Source organism: Gnatocerus cornutus, chromosome 1 (assembly GCF_029298725.1).
Source record: "Gnatocerus cornutus isolate USDA-ARS CGAHR chromosome 1, icGnaCorn1.1, whole genome shotgun sequence".
In the NCBI taxonomy this organism is placed as follows: Eukaryota; Metazoa; Arthropoda; class Insecta; order Coleoptera; family Tenebrionidae; genus Gnatocerus; species Gnatocerus cornutus.
The window spans coordinates 34977958-34997324 of NC_142233.1; the positions used below are offsets into that span (position 1 = coordinate 34977958).

Below are 19367 nucleotides of genomic sequence, written 5' to 3' on the forward strand. Positions count from 1 at the left end.
GATTTTCGACCATTGACAATAAAACTAGCAAAAGTTGCGAAATTTTATAGAAACTGGTGGAAATTTGGTTCGGTCCCAAAATAAAAAAAATTAAAATTGCTTTTTTTTGTTCTAAAATTTTAAATTTGGTGGAGTTGACAACCGTACCGTAAATTATAACGTCGACAAATTTTATTGATTCAGTGTTTAAATTGTCAAAGTTACGTAATTTTAGAGAAAATAGTGGCATTTTTCATTCTTCCGAACAACAAAAATTTCTAAAATTGTTCTTTCTTGCTCTAATATTTTGGCAATTAGCACAGTTAATAAACGCGTCGACAGTAATAACTGCTTTAATTTTGATTGTCTTGGCGTTCAAATTACCAAATTTACGTAATTTTATAATAAATGGAAGGAAATTTTGGTTTATCTTTTCAATAAAAATTTCTAAAAACGCTCCTTCTTGCTCTAAAATTTTAAGATTTAGTAAAGTTAATAAGTGTGTTGTAAATTATAGTGTCGACAAATTTTATTGTTTTAGCGTTTAACCTTTTCACTGCGCAATGTTTTTTGGAAAATTTTGTAACTGTGCGCGGATTGTCAGCTTCTGCGACAATATACGTTCCGAGCAGTTGATCGCTGTTTTGCCTTGGCGTCTATTAACGTCTTGAGCACTTGTCCGATTAACTAGTTTTAAAAATGTTCATAGAGATTTTAATTTTCCACAACGTCAATATAAATATTAAACAAGGTAACATTAAGATGAGAGCTGATTATTATGGTGATATTACCTGGCCCTTAGTTCGGACCTACTTTTAAACTGCGTGGATAAAAAAATGCATGGAATAGATTTCAAATGAATTTTAGTCGTAGACGGATATACAGGGTCCGGCAACACTTGTGTCCACCCCCAAAATCGTCTTTAATTTTAAAGATAAAATTTTGAAAATTTGCATACGCTCACAGTTGACAAAGCTCTAGAAACTGACGCAAAAATTTGTTTTTTATCACTGATAGTTTTGGCGTCGCGACGCCTTAAAAATGTAATTTTAGTTAATTGTGAGGGTTTGTGATATCAACCCCTAATTGATTTATTTTTCAATATAAATTTGTTAAAAATATCTCAGTTGTTATTTTAGATTCAATGCAAATTGTCTTCAAAATTTGAGAAAAAAATGCTGTTTTATCAAGTTAGTTTCCAATTTCATTACGTCAAAGTTGGGAACTACGTTTACACCCATCTGTCAACATCTTGTGTCACAAATGACATCTATCCTTTGGCTCGCTTTAGATTGTAACAAAAGTCTTACTTGGTGAAATTGTCGCTTTGTCGATGTTAATTAACGATTTCTGGTGTCCATAAAGTGCGACATGCCCGTGTTAATCAAAATTAACCTTTATAAGAGTGAATGAAATGACTTGTGAAATTTTGGTGTAGACGTAGTTTGTCCCTGCGCTGTCATAATTTTGAAAACTAACTTGATAAAACAACGTTTTTTTCGCAAATTTTAAACACAATTTGCATTAGATTTAAAATAAAAACTCAGATATTTGTATCGCAGTTATGTTGAAAAAAAATTGAATTCGCGAATATTTCCGCAAAAACTTAAAAATGGCTAAAAATTATACTTCTTAGGCGTCGCGACGCCAACCAAACCGTGATAAAAAACAAATTTTTGCGTCAGCTTCTAGAGCTTTGTCAACTATAAGCGTATGCAAATTTTCAAAATTGTAACTTTAAAATTAAAGACGATTTTGGGGGTGGACACAAGTGTTGCCGGACTCTGTATACGTTCTGAGCAAGGAACGGTAAAAAAAATGTATTTAAAAAAATTAAAGCTATTGTGACTGTGTATTCCTAAGAGGTAGATAACCATATTTGCGTCTTCAAAAAATTATGTTTTGAGCAGTTGACCACTTCTTAATCAATGCGAATATATACGTTCGGAGCAGTTTGAGCGAAATATTATTTTGCGGATTTTTCCGGGCCGAGCAGTGTAAAGGTTAAATTGGCAAAGTTACGTAATTTTTTAGAAAATGAAGACTTTTTTAATCTTCCTAAGTGTAAAAATTTTGAAATTTGCTTTTTCTTGTTCTAATATTTTGGCATTTGACACAGTTAAACATGTTAAAAGTAGTAAATAAGTCCAATTTTTATTGCATTAGCGTTAAAACTACCAAAGATACAGAATTCAATAGAATAAAGAGCAAAATTTTCGTTTATTATGTCAAAAAAAATTCTAAAATTGTTCTTTCTTGCTTTAATATTTTGACATTTGGCACAGTAAATAAACATGCCAAAAATAGTAACTACCCCAATTTTGATTGCGTTGACGTTAAAATTACAAAAATTACGGGATTTTATAATAAATAGAGGGAAATTTTGACTTACCCTGTTAATAAATTTTTGTAAAATTGCTCTTTCTTGGTCAAATATTTTAACATTTAGCACTGTTAATAAACGCGTCAAAAGTAGTAACTACTTCAATTTTGATTGTCTAGGCGTTAAAACTACCAAAATTACGGAAAAATCGTAAATTGGAATAAAATGTTAAATCCTCATGGGTCTGTGAATTCTAAGAACAGTTCTAAGGTCTTTAAAAAACTCTGTTATACATTAAGAATTTTACCATCAGTCAACGTTTTTGTACACGTGAAAGACACTTCTGTCATTTTTAAGATGATGTGATAATGTGACAATTTCTTGTAAATTTCAAAAAAATCACTATATCTTGAAAACGATTAGTCCTACGAAAAATATTATGAAGTTTTTTTTGTTGTAAGTTTGATAAGGTACAATTTTTATAATAGGTGTTTTTGCCGTTGGAATCATCCGTGACGAGATATTTACAAAGAATTGTTTTCTTTGACATTTACCACCGCGTAACTGTTTTAGCAGCACACCTTTCAATGGGGACTTTTGACAATTTGTTTAGAACAATAAAATGAAGGTCCACACAAAAAATCAGCCTCATACGAATTATTCCAAGGTTCATGTTTATTTTGCCTGCTGGACTCTAATTTGAAATTTAGAGCGCTTGCATAATTTTTTTATCGAGCAATAATTCGGCTTCGTCGACATCTGGACTTCATTAAACCGAAATCATAATAAAGCTCTCATCAACTTGTTACAACATGACGAGGACCATCGTCGCGTGTACTCAAACACAACAGATCAATTGACTCCCTTGACACCAACAATTAATTGTTCTCTGCATTCATCGCTGATTTTCCAAACGTATTGTTCAACGAACAATTTCTAGAATCCGGTAGTTAATCTTGAGGACAAACCTGATAACGTCACAAGAAATGTAAAATTATCAACTTAAACAAATAGCTCTCTGAACGATTCATTTAGTGTTGGTAGGCGCCAGTGATAGTGTTTGTACGAAATGACATTGACCAAAAGTGATATTTTACAACTGTCTGAACGGCTCAGTGGCAGTTTCCAGGAGCTGAATATCCTGCGGAGGAAAAAAAAGAAAAAGGATGAGGTAGGAGCTGAATTTTTGATAATGTGTTATCAAATTGCCTCCTTTGTTCTTTTACTCTCGCAAAAGTGGAATTAATTGCGGGCAAGGGCGCTCGGTTTTCAATCCGTTTGGTTTTTATTATGCATGGAGGGATGGGATTACTGTGGCGGGGTTTTAGGGTTGTTCCAGAATCTTGAAAAAAATCCCGAATTGTTTGTTCACTTATTTTTGTTGCTACGCGCATTGATATAATTCCGGGTAAAAATTTTATCGCTAAATTACTCAAATATTAGTCATTTCCGATTCTATACCTACTAAAAAATTTCACTTTGAAACTTTTGCAGTTTTTAGTCCACAGGTATACAGAAGTTCAGCTTTGTGTTAAGAATACCGGTCTTGGGAATCAAATGGATTTATGCTAAACTTACCTGTGCACCGAAACGTTTGAAGTGTGTTTGAATGTTCCGAAGATCAATAGACACGCAGAAACTTTGAAAGTTGCCGATAAGACTCTCGAGTTCCTGGGAAATAATAATGCGATGATTGGTATTAAACCCTTTAAGTTTGTCCTAAGTTTGCGTTATTTTTGCCGTTTTGTTGAAAAAATTAAGAATGAGGAGTTAGAGAATAAAGGAACAGAATTTGTTTTAGAATTTCTTGGTTTTCAGATGTCATTTTTTTAGTATCGAAATTGCCAAAGTTACAAAATTTTATAGAAAATGGTCTAAATTCTTAGTTTATCTTGCAAAAAAATTCGAAAAATTCCCATTGTTGTTTTAAAATTTTGTAATTTAGCACAAATATTAAATTAATCAGAAATAGTAACTCCTATAAATTGTACTATGTATGTATTTTGTAATTAAAATTGACAAAGTTAAAGAATTTAATAGAAGTCGAAATTTTTTGTTCGTCTTAAGATTTTGCACAGTTAATAAACACCTCAAAAGTTGCAATGTTCCAAAATTTCATTATAACATCTCAAAAATTACCAGAGTTAGAATTTTGGTTAAAAATGTCCAAAACTTTTGATTCGTCTTCGTATAAAATTTTTCAAAATTTGAGTTTTTAGTGCCACAATTTTGTAATTTCGCACAGTTAACAAACATGTCAAAAGCTGTAATCTTCCCAAATTTCATTGCAAGAGCTTGAAAATTACCAGAGTTAATTAGCTTGGAAATTACCAGAGTTAGTATGTTCGAAATTTTGGTCGAAATTTTTAGTTCAGCCTGAAAAAAAATCCAAAAATTCACATACTTGTTCTAAAATTTTGAAATTTAGCACCAAAGTTACGGAATTTGGTCGAAAAAAAGGAAATTTTTAGTTTGTTTCGTAGATTGAAACTTCTAAAAATTCTATTGCTTGTACTAAAATTTTTTAATTTGGCACATTTAAAGGACGAGTTTAAGCTAACAAAACCACCAAATTTCACTGTTTTAGAAGCAAGATTGACAATGTTACGGAAATAATAGATAATAGTCGAAATTGGCTAATTTGGGGGAAGTTCCGTAATTTTAGGACTTTTCCTGCGGGAGATATTCGTGTTTCAATCTTCCTCCGCTGTCCCCAGTAGAACTAATTTAATTAGCCTAGAAATTTACCCAATAAACAACAGTTTTTGTCGTTTATCCAATGAGGGAAAAGTTCCGATCGAGTTAGTTATTCAAGTGCGTTTTTTGTTACAAAAACTGCATTGATAAGGAATGCCAGCCAATAAGCGAATTCTTTTTTTGGGTTTTAATCCGACTTCAATCACATTCCCTATTTTGTTTCGAAAAAGAGGTGGATCTTTAAATAAAATCGTTTAATATTATAATTTTGCTAAATTTTATTTTACATTTCGATGGAATTTTGGAGCTTCATAACTCCGGAAATACGACAAATCGAAAGAATAATCGTGCAGTTATAATTACCTAGTCCGAATTTTGAAACTTGACAACTGAAGATGTGCTCTGAAGAAGTTGAATTTCCGAGCAAAATCTCCAAGACAGTGAATAAGATTTTTATGAGATAATCAAGTTCGAGCAAACTCGGGATTATAAATTTAAAAATAAAAATATTCATCTTTCTGTTGAATGCAGTGGAATTGCAATGTTGTCAACAAACGCGGGAAATGCCTGTGATAACATTTCAGCATTACAACATGAATTTAATTTCACGATGAATAAGAAAAAATTCTTTCAAATTACGACAATTTTGATAAAGCGAAGTTTTTTTTAAATTTGTTATTAATTTTTAATTACATGCATTGATTTTGAGTGAAACCAGAGGAGTGCATTAGCGGCATTATTAGGTATATGCCTTCAGACGCTACAGGACATTGAACAACATGTTGTAATTGGGTTAATTCAATGTCATGTTTGAACCCTCGTTTTTATCAATTATCGATTAATTAATGCATTTTTATAATTTTAAACGTAGGGCGACCCGCTTGTAGAAATATGCAATGAAATTAAATCTACCGTACATCGGGGGTAATTCCCCTAACTCCACCAACGCTCATAACTCCCCAGAATATGGGGGGAATGAGACAAATCACAAAACCACCAAACAGAAATTGATAGTGCAATAACAACCCTCAGTGGTATTTACGTACGCTTTAAAATCGATGATGTAGCAATGATTATTTCCCCCGGGACACGTTTATTGTTATGTTTAAATGGTTTTTTTGTGACCTTTAACCTTCGCCACCGCACTCTTTGATTTTCAGCAGTGAATAAAAGTAGGTCAGAAGAACTAGCCTTTTCAGCGGTTGCTAAATTAACTCTGTATTTCCACTGAAAACCTTAAAAGAAACATTGTATATGTGCGAAGTGGCACATTGTCAAAATAATCACGAAACTAGGTGCGGTAATTTCAGTTTTGTGATCCTGGAACTTAATAGTTTCAGGATTTCAGGTGTTGAGGAAAGTGGCTGGATGTCTAGCAGGAGCTCCATTGTTTGGTGTAATTATGTTGGAGTTTAATTAAAAAATACGTGATGTTAAGGGCGGAATAATCTGCATACAGAAAGGAGATTAATGGAAAAAAGCATCTTGAATTTAGTTGATAAGTCTGCTGCTTGAAACACGATGGTTTTATTAACTTCAAAACTGCTATTTTTCTTTGGATTGTTGTTTAACGTTTGTCTGCAATGCGTTTTTCCACTACTTCGTGTATCAATCCGTCTTTTTGCCTGGGGACGATAAAGATAAGTTGCTTTCGATTTTCAGCTGATTGAATATTTTGTCATGTTGCCTTTCAACACAAATCATTTTCAATATCGCTCCTGCTCACAAATCTTCCATTTTTTATTACGAAAGTTCAACTTCCACACTAAATTTGACTGTAAACCTATGCTTTTTGTGGCCCCATAAACTTGTTTTGCAATTAGATATATCAAGATACTGAGCTTTATAGTGCTTATGCCAGGCTAGCACTAACTGCCCCCAGTGGAAAGTTACTAATCGCCGTATTTTTAGTAACATAATCCCCCTGCTGCAGACTAATCCAACAATAATCCCCACATTTAGCCTCGTATTAATTTTAATTTCATTTAATCACCGCTTTAGTGTCTTCTTGTAGTGGCCTCTTTAACTGTTTTTTTTTCTATAATTATTTGCAGCATCCAAGTGGAATATTAGACTCTTTAGTGAGTTCTTTGTCAACGTTTTTATGGCCAGTGGCACCTCCATTCTCCTCCGTAAGTCAATATGTATCGCCTATCGGGAACCAATACAATAACGCTTTTATGGTCTGTACACGAAGAAATTATTCTAACATTGCATGACAGTTTTGTCGTTCTTTGGGGTGTAGGAAAAGTGTGTCGAGAGACATTTTGGTGTTTGTTTTATAGGTTTTTCTTTATTTAAAATGCATGTATGTAGATTTATGTAAGTGGATGGAAAAATTAGAGTTTGGTGTTAAAAGGTTCGTGCCGTGATTAATTTGTCTTTTTTTTATTTAGAATTAAGAATTGCGGTTTGTTTCTAGGACAGGTAATGTTTTAGGTGCATTTGCAGGATTGGACGTTGTTTTCAAAGGTGGAGAGTCCAAATTTTTTTCAGGACTATTTCGATATCTAAGAAAAACATTTTTTTGATAGGGCTAGGTTTTAAAATTTCATACCTAACGGAAAAACAATTTTAAGAAAATTTTTTGATTGCCTTTAATTTCTAATTTCAAGATGTAGTTGTACACTTACGTTCAAAAGTCTTGCATTCTCTCTATTTTTGTTTTTTAGATAAAAAATTCTAGTCATAAACTTCCCTGAATGCTATCAGAACACGTACTTTTGTTTGTTTTTAAATTATGGCAATTAAATTTGAGAAGGTTACTTACCCAAGTGTTCATTAACTGTGCCAAAGTGCAAAATTTTAGAACAAAAATAGAGATTTTCGATTTTTTTTTTTTGGGCGGATCAAATATTTGCAACTTTTTGTGATTAAAATTCGAATTTTTGTTAATTTTTGAGTTATGATTATGAAATTTGGGGAGGTTACTACTACTCAAGTGTTCATTATCTGTGCCAAAGTGCAAAATTTTAGAACAAAAAATAAAGATTTTGGAAATTTTTATTTTAGAATGAACCAAATATTTTCAACTTTTTTGTATTAAAATTCGTATTTTTGTTAGTTTTTAGTTATAACAATGAAAATTGAGGAGGTTACTACTTCTAAAGTGTCCGTTAACTGTACCAAAAGACAAAATTTTAGAACAAAAAATAGAGATTTTAGAAAATTATTTTTTAGATCGAAATATTTTCAACTTTTTGTTATTAACATTCGAATTTTTGTTGGTTTTTAAGTTATGACATTGAAAATTGGGGAGGTTACTACTTTTAAAGTGTTCATTAACTGTGCCAAAGTGCAAAATTTGAAAACAAGAAACAGAAATTTTAATATTTATTATGGTTTTATAATATAATATGGTGCAAGATTTTTGAACGTATATATAATTTATTTAATTTCTTACTTGACAGCTTGAATAAAATTGCATAAAATTGACTTTTAATTTGATTTTGCAACAGAAAATCAATTGAAAAATTACATAAAACCTAGAAACTTTTCCATTCCAGTGAAGGCTGATTTTGATGAGATTTTGCATTGAAATTCAGTCAATTTTTTGGTTTCTCCGGTAGTTTATCCCATTTGATACTGTCTTCTTTTTATTTAATTTGCAGTTAAGAATTAATTTATATAACCTTGAGATTTATCGGTTTTGGGTGAATCCTCTAAAACAGGTAAAATATTTCGATGCAAATAAACTAGTTTCGAAGTACCAATGATTTCTTTATTATTTTTTTCAATTTTTTGGTCGGTCCATTATTCTTAATCAAAATTTCATAAAAGTGTAATACAAACAAATTGATTTTTTAGCACACTTTGTAACAGTTGAAAGCAGATCTTAATTTACTTTTTTTAAAGGAAAGTGCTAATGACTCGTCCAACAAAATATTATCCAATCCTCTGGTTTTCCACGAACTCCAATATTTCATAAAACTCGTTTTTTTCGTGTCTATCTCTATTTGTTCATCTAAATTACATATCCACCCACATCGCCTGGACAAGATCGATCGCCTCCCTCTTCTAATCTCTTCTTGAAATATTTGTCTTTTTACCTGTTCATTTCCCTGTGCTTTTCCGTCCGTAAAAGTATGTAAATACAGCCGTGTCTCCAGACCTTATTATGAATTTCACGTCTTCATTAAAACTGGGGCTTATTTCAAGAACTTTGACTATTTCTTTTCTCTCGCCATCAATCAGTGTAGTAATTTCAACAAAACCAAATACGATCTTAAACTTGAATTTCCATACCGAGCGAATTCCTCCGGGGAATAAATTTTTTCTTCGGTTCGAGACATTAAAGAAATATTTCGTCCGCATCATGGAAATAACTTCTCTGCAAGTTACCATCAAGTCGGCCGTTTGAAGTTATTTTATTTATGGTGAAGGGTGCAGTCGTTCAGTGTTAAACTTTTGTGTTTTTGCAGGCTCCTGCGCGGAGTTGGATAGAAGCGACTTTCCACAAGAGAGAGTGTACGAGATTCATAGCCCACACCAAAGATGAGCAGAGGTGAGTGATAATGACATTGTGGAAGTTTTACTTGTGACGTCGACTCACCGTAAATATTTACCAAACGTGACTGCATGAAAAGTTTAAATCGCTCGAAATGCATTCGCGAGTTTTTGGGGGGAGTCCAAACTGATTGAGAGTTTTTTCGCAAAGCTGCTTACTGCGAATTTCGCGACCTTATCATTATTTTCGTATAATTTCTTGTGTCTTCGTATAATAATAACTACGAAGGACGTACCTTCTTAGATAACATAGAATAACATAAATACGAATGAAGAAATTTAATTTCCATCCCATGATTTATTCATCGGTAATAAAATGTAACCGTATTGCGAAACTTTCCGCTTTGAATATAGATTTCGAGTGGTTCAATTAACGTTTTATCATCCTTGCACTCATTTCTTTTGAAGTGTTTAAAAAGCTTCTTAAATTAGTTCCATTATTACGACGGTATTAAAATTTGAGTTGGGATTATTGAGAAATGAACCGAAAAAAGGACTCGGGCTCCTTGAGGACTTCCGGGAATTTTTTGCGCGCGGCCGAAACAGTTTTCATTATCGTTATTGATTTGGCAGACGAGAGATGGAGATGAGAGATAATTTACACCATAAATTCAATCGCGAGCGGTTTTAAATGTTTGTGTGATAAATTCTGTTATTGTTTACGTCACGATTAATTGCACTGTTCTAAATTAATTGCGTGAGACTGAAACCGCGTGCGTATTTACACCGGGGATTGTTTAGAGGTGGTCCCAAGGTTCTTTAAATTCACGAATTTTTGTGTGTTTTTAGATAAGTTTATTGAAAAATGTGATTTATCTAGTTACAAAGCCTGACTCGAGCCGATACCGCTTATATCCACTTGAAATACCTTGTAGCATCCCTTTATAAAACTATGATACATATTAAAATTTAAATATGGGCATAATAATTGTACTTTAAGCAGCGTTTAAGAAGACAAAAATTCACAAATAAAGCGTAGAAAATATTTTGTTCGTTCTAAAATACAATTTTCTAAAATATCTATTTTTTATTCTAAAATTTTGAACTTTGGCACAGGAAATGAACACTTCAAAAGTAGTAACTTTCCCTAAATTTATTGTCATAACTTAAAATCTAACAAAAATACGAATTTTGATATCAAAAAGTTAAAAATATTTGGTTCGTGCTAAAATAAAATTTTCTAAAATCTCTATTTTTTGTTCTAAAATTTTGCTTTTTGGCACAGTTAATGAACACTTTAGAAGTAGTAACCTTCCCAAATTCCAATGATATAAACTCAAAAACTAACAAAGATACGAATTTTCATAAAAAAAAATTGAAAATATTTGTTTCGTTCTAAAAATGAAATTTTCTAAAATCTCTATTTTTGTTATAAAGGTTTGCACTTTGGCACAGTTAATGGGCATTTTCGAAGTAGTAACCTCCCCAAACTTCATGGTCATGAGTCATAACTTAAAAACTAACAAAAATACGAATTTTAATAACAAAAAGTGAAAAATATCTGGTCCGTCTGAAAATAAAATTTTCTAAAATATCTATTTCTTGTTCTAAAATTTTGCTTTTTGGCACAGTTAATGAACATTTTAGAGGTAAAAACCTTCCCGAATTTCCTTGTCATAACTTAAAAACTAACAAAAATACGAATTTTAAATAACAAAAAATTGAAAATATTTGGTTCCTAAAATTAAATTTTCTAAAATCTCTATTTCTTGTTCTAACATTTTGCACTTTGGCACAGTTAATAAACACTTTAAAAGAAGTAACCTTCCCAATTTCCATTCTTATAGCTTAAATACGAATTTTTTTGACAAAAAATTGAAAATATTTGGTCCGTTCTAAACTAAAATTTTCTAAAATCTCTATTTTTGTTCTAAAATTTGGCACTTTGGCACAGTTAGTAAACACTTTAGAAGTAGTAATCTCCTCAAATTTCATTGTTATAACTCAAAAATTAAAAAACGTACTAATTTTATTAACAAAAAATTGAAAATATTTGGTTTTTGGTGTTTAGAATATAAATCGCTTCATGGAAGTTTATGACTAGAAATGTTTGTCTAATTTAAGACCAAAAAAATGAAATAAATGGAGAATGGGGAAAAAATCTTGCATTTCACGAAACTGAAAAACAAATTTTATTTGGGCGCACCCACCATTTCTTACAGTTTAAATTTTTCTTAATTAGACGAGGATTTTCGAACAAACCCCTTTTGTTGTTAACATATTATACTCAGAGGTAAATCTCCACATTTTCGCGAAAATACACGTACGCAAAATTGCTGCAAGCCTTTTAAATTAATTGCAGAGCTTATTTTAACAAGCCCCAAACAAAATCGTTACCAAAATGTTCTCACAATTTCGCGTAGAATTCACAAATAAAATTGTCCACACATTTGAATTAAAGCAGAACTTGGGTTAAATGGGTTAAATAAAAATTCAGTTGAACATTAAAAAAGATATAATATTTATTGATCTTATTGATTTACATATCTGTAATTTACAACAAAAATTAAAGCATTACTATAAACATGCCAGACTTTAAAATCACATAAAACTAGCGTGTTAAATATCCATAACTCTGACTACGCTGCGACATTAATTACCGCGTTTAAACCGTCTATAAAAATGTCAATTTTCATCACATATTTTATATTTATCGCGAGGGGATACTCCCAATATGCGCGCCTCGTTTTCTACTTTAACAAAAAAAATGCTAATTGGCTAATTCTCCTCTGTTCAGACGGCAAACTTTCTTATTAAATTCACGCCTCGCATAGTTCCATTTATCGTTATAATCAGGAATTCAACATTACAATTGCCTTTGGGGCAGGTAATATAACAGAGGTCCAACTCCTCCAAGCCAACATTTCTGATTAAAATATGAGTTTCGTTGTTAACTCTGGCGCCAGATGTATTTGAGTTAGTTACATCTCTCGAGTACTGATAACTTGTTAAAAAGGTACAACCTGTGGGAGAAACAATTTAATTTTATGCGCCCCTAAAACCAGATGATGAATGATAAGTTGATAAGGGTACCTGAAAGGATACTTAGCGGAAACAAACTGCTGGGTTTGGCAGAGGTCGAGAATTTGTGGTGCGGCGGTGGTATTTGCGTGCTCGGGTTGATGCATCGGAAAGAAAAAAACCGTGTTGCTCAGCAGGAAATAAAATTGTTTGTTCGGGGTTAACCGTGTGAAGACAGGAAGCGTGCGTGAAAATGGAACCTTTTTTTAGATATGAAGGTAGCCGAAGAATTATTACGTAAAAATAACTGAACACCAATTAATGTAGTTTTGCAACTCACTCAATGTAAAACTTCGCGTTAAAAGAAAAATTTTCAATCCAAACGTCTAGACAATTGCCCTGGGAGTCTGGACTACATTTAGGACTATGTGTGCCCCCAAGGACTCGTTCGCTAGACAAAAATCCACCGGAGACGCTCTCTCCCAATTAAACCAATAAAACGATCTTGCAACTGTTTTAGATTAATTTAGTCTGAAGCGCTATCACTTACGAAATTAGACAGCGATTGTGTCAAAAATCGAAATTAATAAGTTAGTGATAAATCGATTTCCGATCGCCATCTAAACGCGGAATAAACAGGACGCGCCTTTCGGGTAATAAGAATTTGTCACGAATTTCCAGGATGATCACCGCATTGCGACACCTCAACTTCGTCCTACGAGGATACACAAAGCCCCAGTTTCCTGTTTGGTTATTTCTCCAATTTGTTGAACCAACGAAACCCTTGTAGACACGTTCTATAAACGATTTCTAACTGAAACGACACGCGTTATAACTTTAGACAACAAACTTTAATAAGTTGTGACGTGAGTTTTCAGGGGATTTCTTGGAAAAGCTTTTGTAGTTTAATTAAAGCGTTTTATTGTTGTTTCTAACGTTATTTGTAAAAAGAACGCGATGGCTTTTGTCTGGGAATTTATGAATGGGTTCTATAATTTTTACAGGACATCTGTTGAAATACAATTATTAGAATTTTAGAATTTAATCTACGGAGGAATTTTTTAATTTGGCAGAGTTAGTAAGCGTGTCATAAGTAGTACTGCCTCCAAATTTCATTCTTATATTCCTGAAATTTACGAAAATACGAAATTTAGAGTTAGTAAGCGTGTCACAAGTAGTACTGCCTCCAAATTTCATTCTTATATTCCTGAAATTTACGAAAATACGAAATTTAATCTAAAATACTGGAAATTTTTAGAGCGTCCTAATATAAAAAATTTCTAAAAATTCTGTTTCTGGGTCTAAAATTTTGGAATTAGGCAGAATTAATAAGCGTCAAAAATAATGACACCTCCAAATTTCATTCTTGAATTTCTAAAATTAACGAAAATAAGAAATTTAATCTAAATTATTGGATATTTTTAGTTCGTCCTAACATGAAAAATTTAAAAAATTCTGTTTTTGGTTCTAAAATTTTGGGTTCGTAAGCGTGTCAGAAGTAGTAATGCTTGCAAATTTTTTTTCCGGAAATCGTCATTGAAACAGCATTTCCTTGCGACATTAGGCGCAGGAAAATTGGATTTCCCTGACTAGTACTGTAAAAACTACAAAAATGACGCAAAATAATTAGTTATTTAAACAAGAAAAATTTATTCAAAATTTCGTAAATTACACTATTTACAGATACATATTAACATTAATTGTAGAATTCGATATATTTGCAATGTTAATTCCAGACAGAGATTTATGATCAAGTTTAACCTTTTTATCAAAAATTTCAGTCGAGATTTCGGTGCAACAGATTTCAGATGAATCAACTTGTAGAGGGACACGTCTCGATATTAGTGAAGGGTCTTTTTTTCGGACCAGCTTGTATTTTATTAGCTATATCTAATTTATTTTCGATGGACTCTTCTATGTATCCTTCTGCTACTGAACTGCTTTGCCATCCTCCATGCCTTTTTAAGTTGGTAATATCTCCTCCTCCGTCTACTAGTAACGTCGCGGAACTGCGCCGCATACAATGTCCTGTGTATTCCAGAGGTGTTGGTAGACCAAGGTAGGTAGCAATTTGAGAAGGAAATTTACCAAATGAATGCAAGCCCACTGGTTGGACCGTACATTTCCCTTTCTTGTAATTTAAAAATAAGCGCTTGTGTGGAGTACTAGGCGGACGTAATTCCAAATAACGTCTGTATGTAGCAAGATTTCTTTCATCAACAACTACAAAGCTTCGAGGTTTTTTTGTTTTAGAATCAGGAATGTGTACTATGAGCACGTTATTTTGATCTTCAATGTCGTCAACTAACATCCTTGATAATTCGTCGCATCGACAGGCTCCAGACACCCCAAAAATAAGCGCCACCTGAAATTACCAAATTTAATAAAACTTAAATATGTAATCATTGTAATAACTTACTTTCATTAATAAAAATTTCTTGTCGGGAGCTTCAAGCAGAAATTTATCTATCTGGTCCCGAGACAAACATTTCGATTTTTTTGGTTGGTAACCAGTCGATTTTCGTTTTAGGTAAGCAGTTACCTTACAAAACTTGCTGATATCCAAATTTTCCTTCAACAAAAGCACGGCTTTCAACATAGAGTAAGTGCTCCAGAGGCTTGAAGCCTTATAAGAACTTGATTTTTCCGCAAAATAAGCCAGAAATACGTCTTCCGTTAGCGAAGTAACATTTTTAAGCCTGCGCCAATCTTCAAAGATTTGGAACTGCTTTTCATACCGCTCCTTAGATTTCGACGGTAACAATTCTTCTGTAGCAGCAGCCGCTGCTTTGCTTAGGTCAAAAGGAACATCCTCACCAGTGTTTTCGCTTGTATTCATAATTAATTAATGAAATAAACACACAGCTCTGACGTACGCACAAAATTTTATAATTGTTTTGTTTGTAACCATCGTTTTCAACAAATTGACAAACTAGATTTTTGCGCAATTAATTAAAAAACTTGTTGGAAAATCTCGATTTTTAGCGATTTATTGCGATTTCCGGAAAAATTTAATACAAAACTCGTCAGTAAAATGTCTTACTTGTCTCGGAGCTTTAAAATACTCGGCACAAAGTGCCTCGTATTTCAACATAGCTCCTCTTCAGTAATGAGACATTTTCCTGACTTTTATGTAAATAACTATTCTTGAATTCCTAAAATTAAGAAAATACGAAATGCAATCTAAAATATTGGAAATTTTTAGTTTGTCCTAACATAAAAAAAATCCTAAAAATTCTGTTTCTGGTTCTAAAATTTTGAAATTTGGCAGAGTTATTAGGTGTGTCAAAAGTAGTAATGGCTCCAAATTTTATTCTTAAATTTCTAAAATTAGCGAAAATACGAAATTTTACCTAGAATATTGAAATTTTTTGGATCGTCCTAACATAAAAAAATTCTGTTTTTACTTCGAAAATTTTGAAATTTGGTAATAGTTATTAAACGTGTCACAAGTAGTCATGCCTCCAAATTTCTTTCTTGAATTCCTAAAATTAGCGAAAATACGAAATGCAATGTAAAATATTGGAAATTCTTAGTTCATCTACAGTATGTCCCCGGATTGAGTTCACAAGAGGAAAAAACACGTTATTTTTCATTTTACAAAAAAATTAAAGCTTGCTATTATTTAAATACAATTATAAAATTTAATAAATAAAAATAATGAAAAAATTAATTTTAAGAGTACAATCTAATAATTAAGAAATTTAAATTGCAGATTTATCTGTTTTGAAATAAGCAAAAAATGTTATTTCTTTGTCATTTTTTTTGTAAAATGGAAAATAAACTTTTTTTCCCTCTTGTGAACTCAATCCGGAGACATACTGTATACATAATAAAAATTCTAGAAATTCTGTTTCTGGTTCTAAAATTTTGAAATTTTGTACAGTTATCAAGCGTGTCACAAGTAGTAATGCCTCTAAATTTCATTCTTGAATTCGCAAAATTAGCGAAAACACGAAATTTTATCTAAAATATTGGAAATTTTTAGTTCGTCCTAACATAAAAAAATTTCTAAAAATTCTGTTTCTGGCTCTAAAATTTTATAATTTGGCATAATTAATAAGAGTGTCAAAAATAGTAAAGCCTCTAAATTTCATTCTTGAATTTCTAAAATTCAAAATTTATTTATCTAAAATATTGGAAATTTTTGTTTTAAAATTTTGAAATTTGCCAGTGAGGGTGTCAAAAATGAATGAATTATTATGAATTACCGAAAATACGAAATTTAATCAAAAATATTTAAAAATTTTGGTTTATCCTAAAATAACTAATCAAAATTCAGGACCTATCGAACTGAACTAATTTTTTCGTCCTGACCGAACGGGGAATTTAATATGTGGTATTACTGGCAGCCCCGAAATTTTATCTTTGTTAATTTTAACGTAGCGTGGGCGGAAGAATTTCAAATATTAGAGCATTTTAAGGTACAGAAGAACTATCTCAAAGCTTTCAAGTTTGTTGATTGCAACGTTCAGACGGTAGAATGTTTAAGACGCCTGAAACATTTCCATTTAACAATCGGAGATATTAAAATGTAACTTTTAGTACAAAGCAACCGAAACGTTACATGTTCGTGCTTATTTGGACACAAAAAGAGTTTTGTCTTTGTGGAAGAGTGAAACTGAGAAAATAACGAGATGTCAATAGAACCTGTGAAGTCTGATAAACGAAACGTTAAAGAGAAATAAATGAAGTGCCACTAAAATAAAAGTTTTTCTCAATTATTTAGTGCGCAAAGAGGATCACTAAATTAGTGTTTATAATTAATTTATGGTTAATAAATAAATAACGCAATGCATTATGCAGTAAAATGAATACTATCAAGGCGCTCAACTTTCACGCAACCAGTCCACAATAATAACAGAAATCGAAGACGCTGTTAAAGGCCATTCCATATTCATCGAGTTATCGATGTACTTTTTCATAAATTTTCATCATGCGCTTTTCAATTCCACCTTCATATTCACGTAGTTCTCCCACATTCAAAAAAATGCACCACTCTGAAAGCACTGGCAAACTGACGGAAGCCATTTACAGGCCCACGCCGCGATTCTCGAATATTAAACCCCTTCGGGATCCCACCCTAAACCCGCGATTTATGCTCGACCTTGAAAAAGGGGAACAAAATCCACCCTTTTTCCTATTCCAACACGCGATGATTTTCGTCGGTGTGAATGAACCCGTGCGACGTTCTAATTACAGTCTGTGCAAGGTAATTCGAGCTCAACGAGATTTCTGGAACCAATTTAATTTTACTTGAAACTTTAGTGCCTTTTGGGATTTAGTTATAGCATGGTGATAATTTCAGTGTGTTTTCGTCCGGGCGCCTCCACCAAAATTCCCCGTTTTTTTTTTCGCCTCTAAATCTTTAATGGCACAACGTGGGAACGTGCTGGAAATATTTTAATCCTTAAGCCGTTGTTTTATTTGGTGTGGAGTTTTAAACAAGAGTTTTTATCGCCTAATGGCCGCGTAAAATGAGAATTCACTCACCGGACTATTACAGCCGATATTAAAACGTTTTTATTGTGGCACCAGTGGAAATTTTAACATCTTCTTCTGCTCTTGCGGTGGGAATTTGCCTGCAGTGCTGTAAGGATAATCGCTGGTTTCGGGTATTAACAAAGCTTTGCCAGAGCGTATTATTACATTAGCATAACACAATGGGCTTCTAGGTTTGGTAACCCAACGTGCCATCACAGAGAATTGTACCTAACTGCTCTTTTCTACCATTAAAATTCTTTTCTGAGCAACTCATTGTCTAGCCAATTACCATTGTTTTCCCAGTGCCGCCCGTTAAAAGTTAATTAATTCCCTGTCAAAAACTGGCATATTCTTTAGAGTTTTCATCAAGTTTTAATTAATCACCACAACTTGACTTGATCATCAATTAATTACTTGCGAAATTGTGTTAAATTCGTGGGCACATTTTTCATGGGTGCCACAGTTTAATCAAAAAATAATCCGTGATTAACAGAGCGATTTATTACCGGAAAACGTAATTTTAAAATGTTGGAGGACAATATTAAAATCTCGTCACAAAGCGAAGCTGCTAATTAGCTAGGATAAGGTTACAACAATAAATTCCGGGGAAATGCAAATAGCGCCGGAAAAACCGGACAACGGCGGTGTAACTTTTTCTGTGACTCCTAAGTGTCATTCCGCCACTACAATAAAATCGAATTTCCTAGTTTATTTTCTGTAGGAAACAAAGAATCCTTTCCGCCCTCACGCGGTTAAACTGTTGGACAGCTTTCAGTAATATTGGAGTGAAAAATGCAACTGCAGTCACGAATGACTTGTTGCATTTTGTACTAAAAAGACCTTCAACTCGTCTATATGTGTTTTGGCTGCGCTTTGAAATACAAATGAGGCGTAGAGCGACTCGTTGTGCAATCGGACAAAGGCCATAAAGCGAAACTTTTATTTTTATGCATCTGAATGGAATCATTCGGTCATGATAACGCTAAAGTAATGTCGCACTTTTGGTCAGAGTCATAAATCATCCAAATTGATGCATTTAAAGTAGATGAAGAGCTTCAATTTCATTAATAGTCTAGACGCAAGTTCTGCCGTGTTGAAGTCTAAATAAGTGGAAAACTTAAAGCTGCAGACCTAATTTATAAGAAAGCTCTTGAAAGCTCAAAGTTACGGAAGACTACTTTTAGCTCTAATTGTTAATTTATGCAGCAGAACTACTTTTTAGGTGTAGATAATTCGTCTCTGATTGATTCCGCACATTCGCGCCTTGCTGCTATTAATCAATCAACGTAAACGCTCCAACTTTTCCATTGAATAATTAAAATTCATCAACTCAAGTGGTCTCATTTGAGGTTTAAATGCCGACTTCAAACTTTTAATTAATTCTTAACCTCGCCGCTTTTTTTTGACACACGAAATG

At 32.7% G+C, this 19367-nt stretch overlaps 1 protein-coding gene across 13 annotated transcripts in view; it reads left to right on the forward strand.

Moving 5' to 3' along the window:
- Trpm (transient receptor potential cation channel, subfamily M) overlaps positions 1 to 19367 on the forward strand; it is a 60304-nt gene that overhangs the window by 6087 nt on the left and 34850 nt on the right. For 10 of the 13 annotated variants that reach the window (XM_088030370.1, XM_088030417.1, XM_088030390.1 and 7 more), the window contains exons 3-4: positions 7054 to 7131; positions 9421 to 9503. In XM_088030370.1, coding sequence (XP_087886496.1) covers positions 7054 to 7131; positions 9421 to 9503 — 161 coding nt within the window. Of the gene's footprint in view, positions 1 to 3277; positions 3474 to 7053; positions 7132 to 9420; positions 9504 to 19367 lie in introns of those variants that run through there. The other 3 variants (XM_088030361.1, XM_088030383.1, XM_088030408.1) reach the window with 3 other exon arrangements.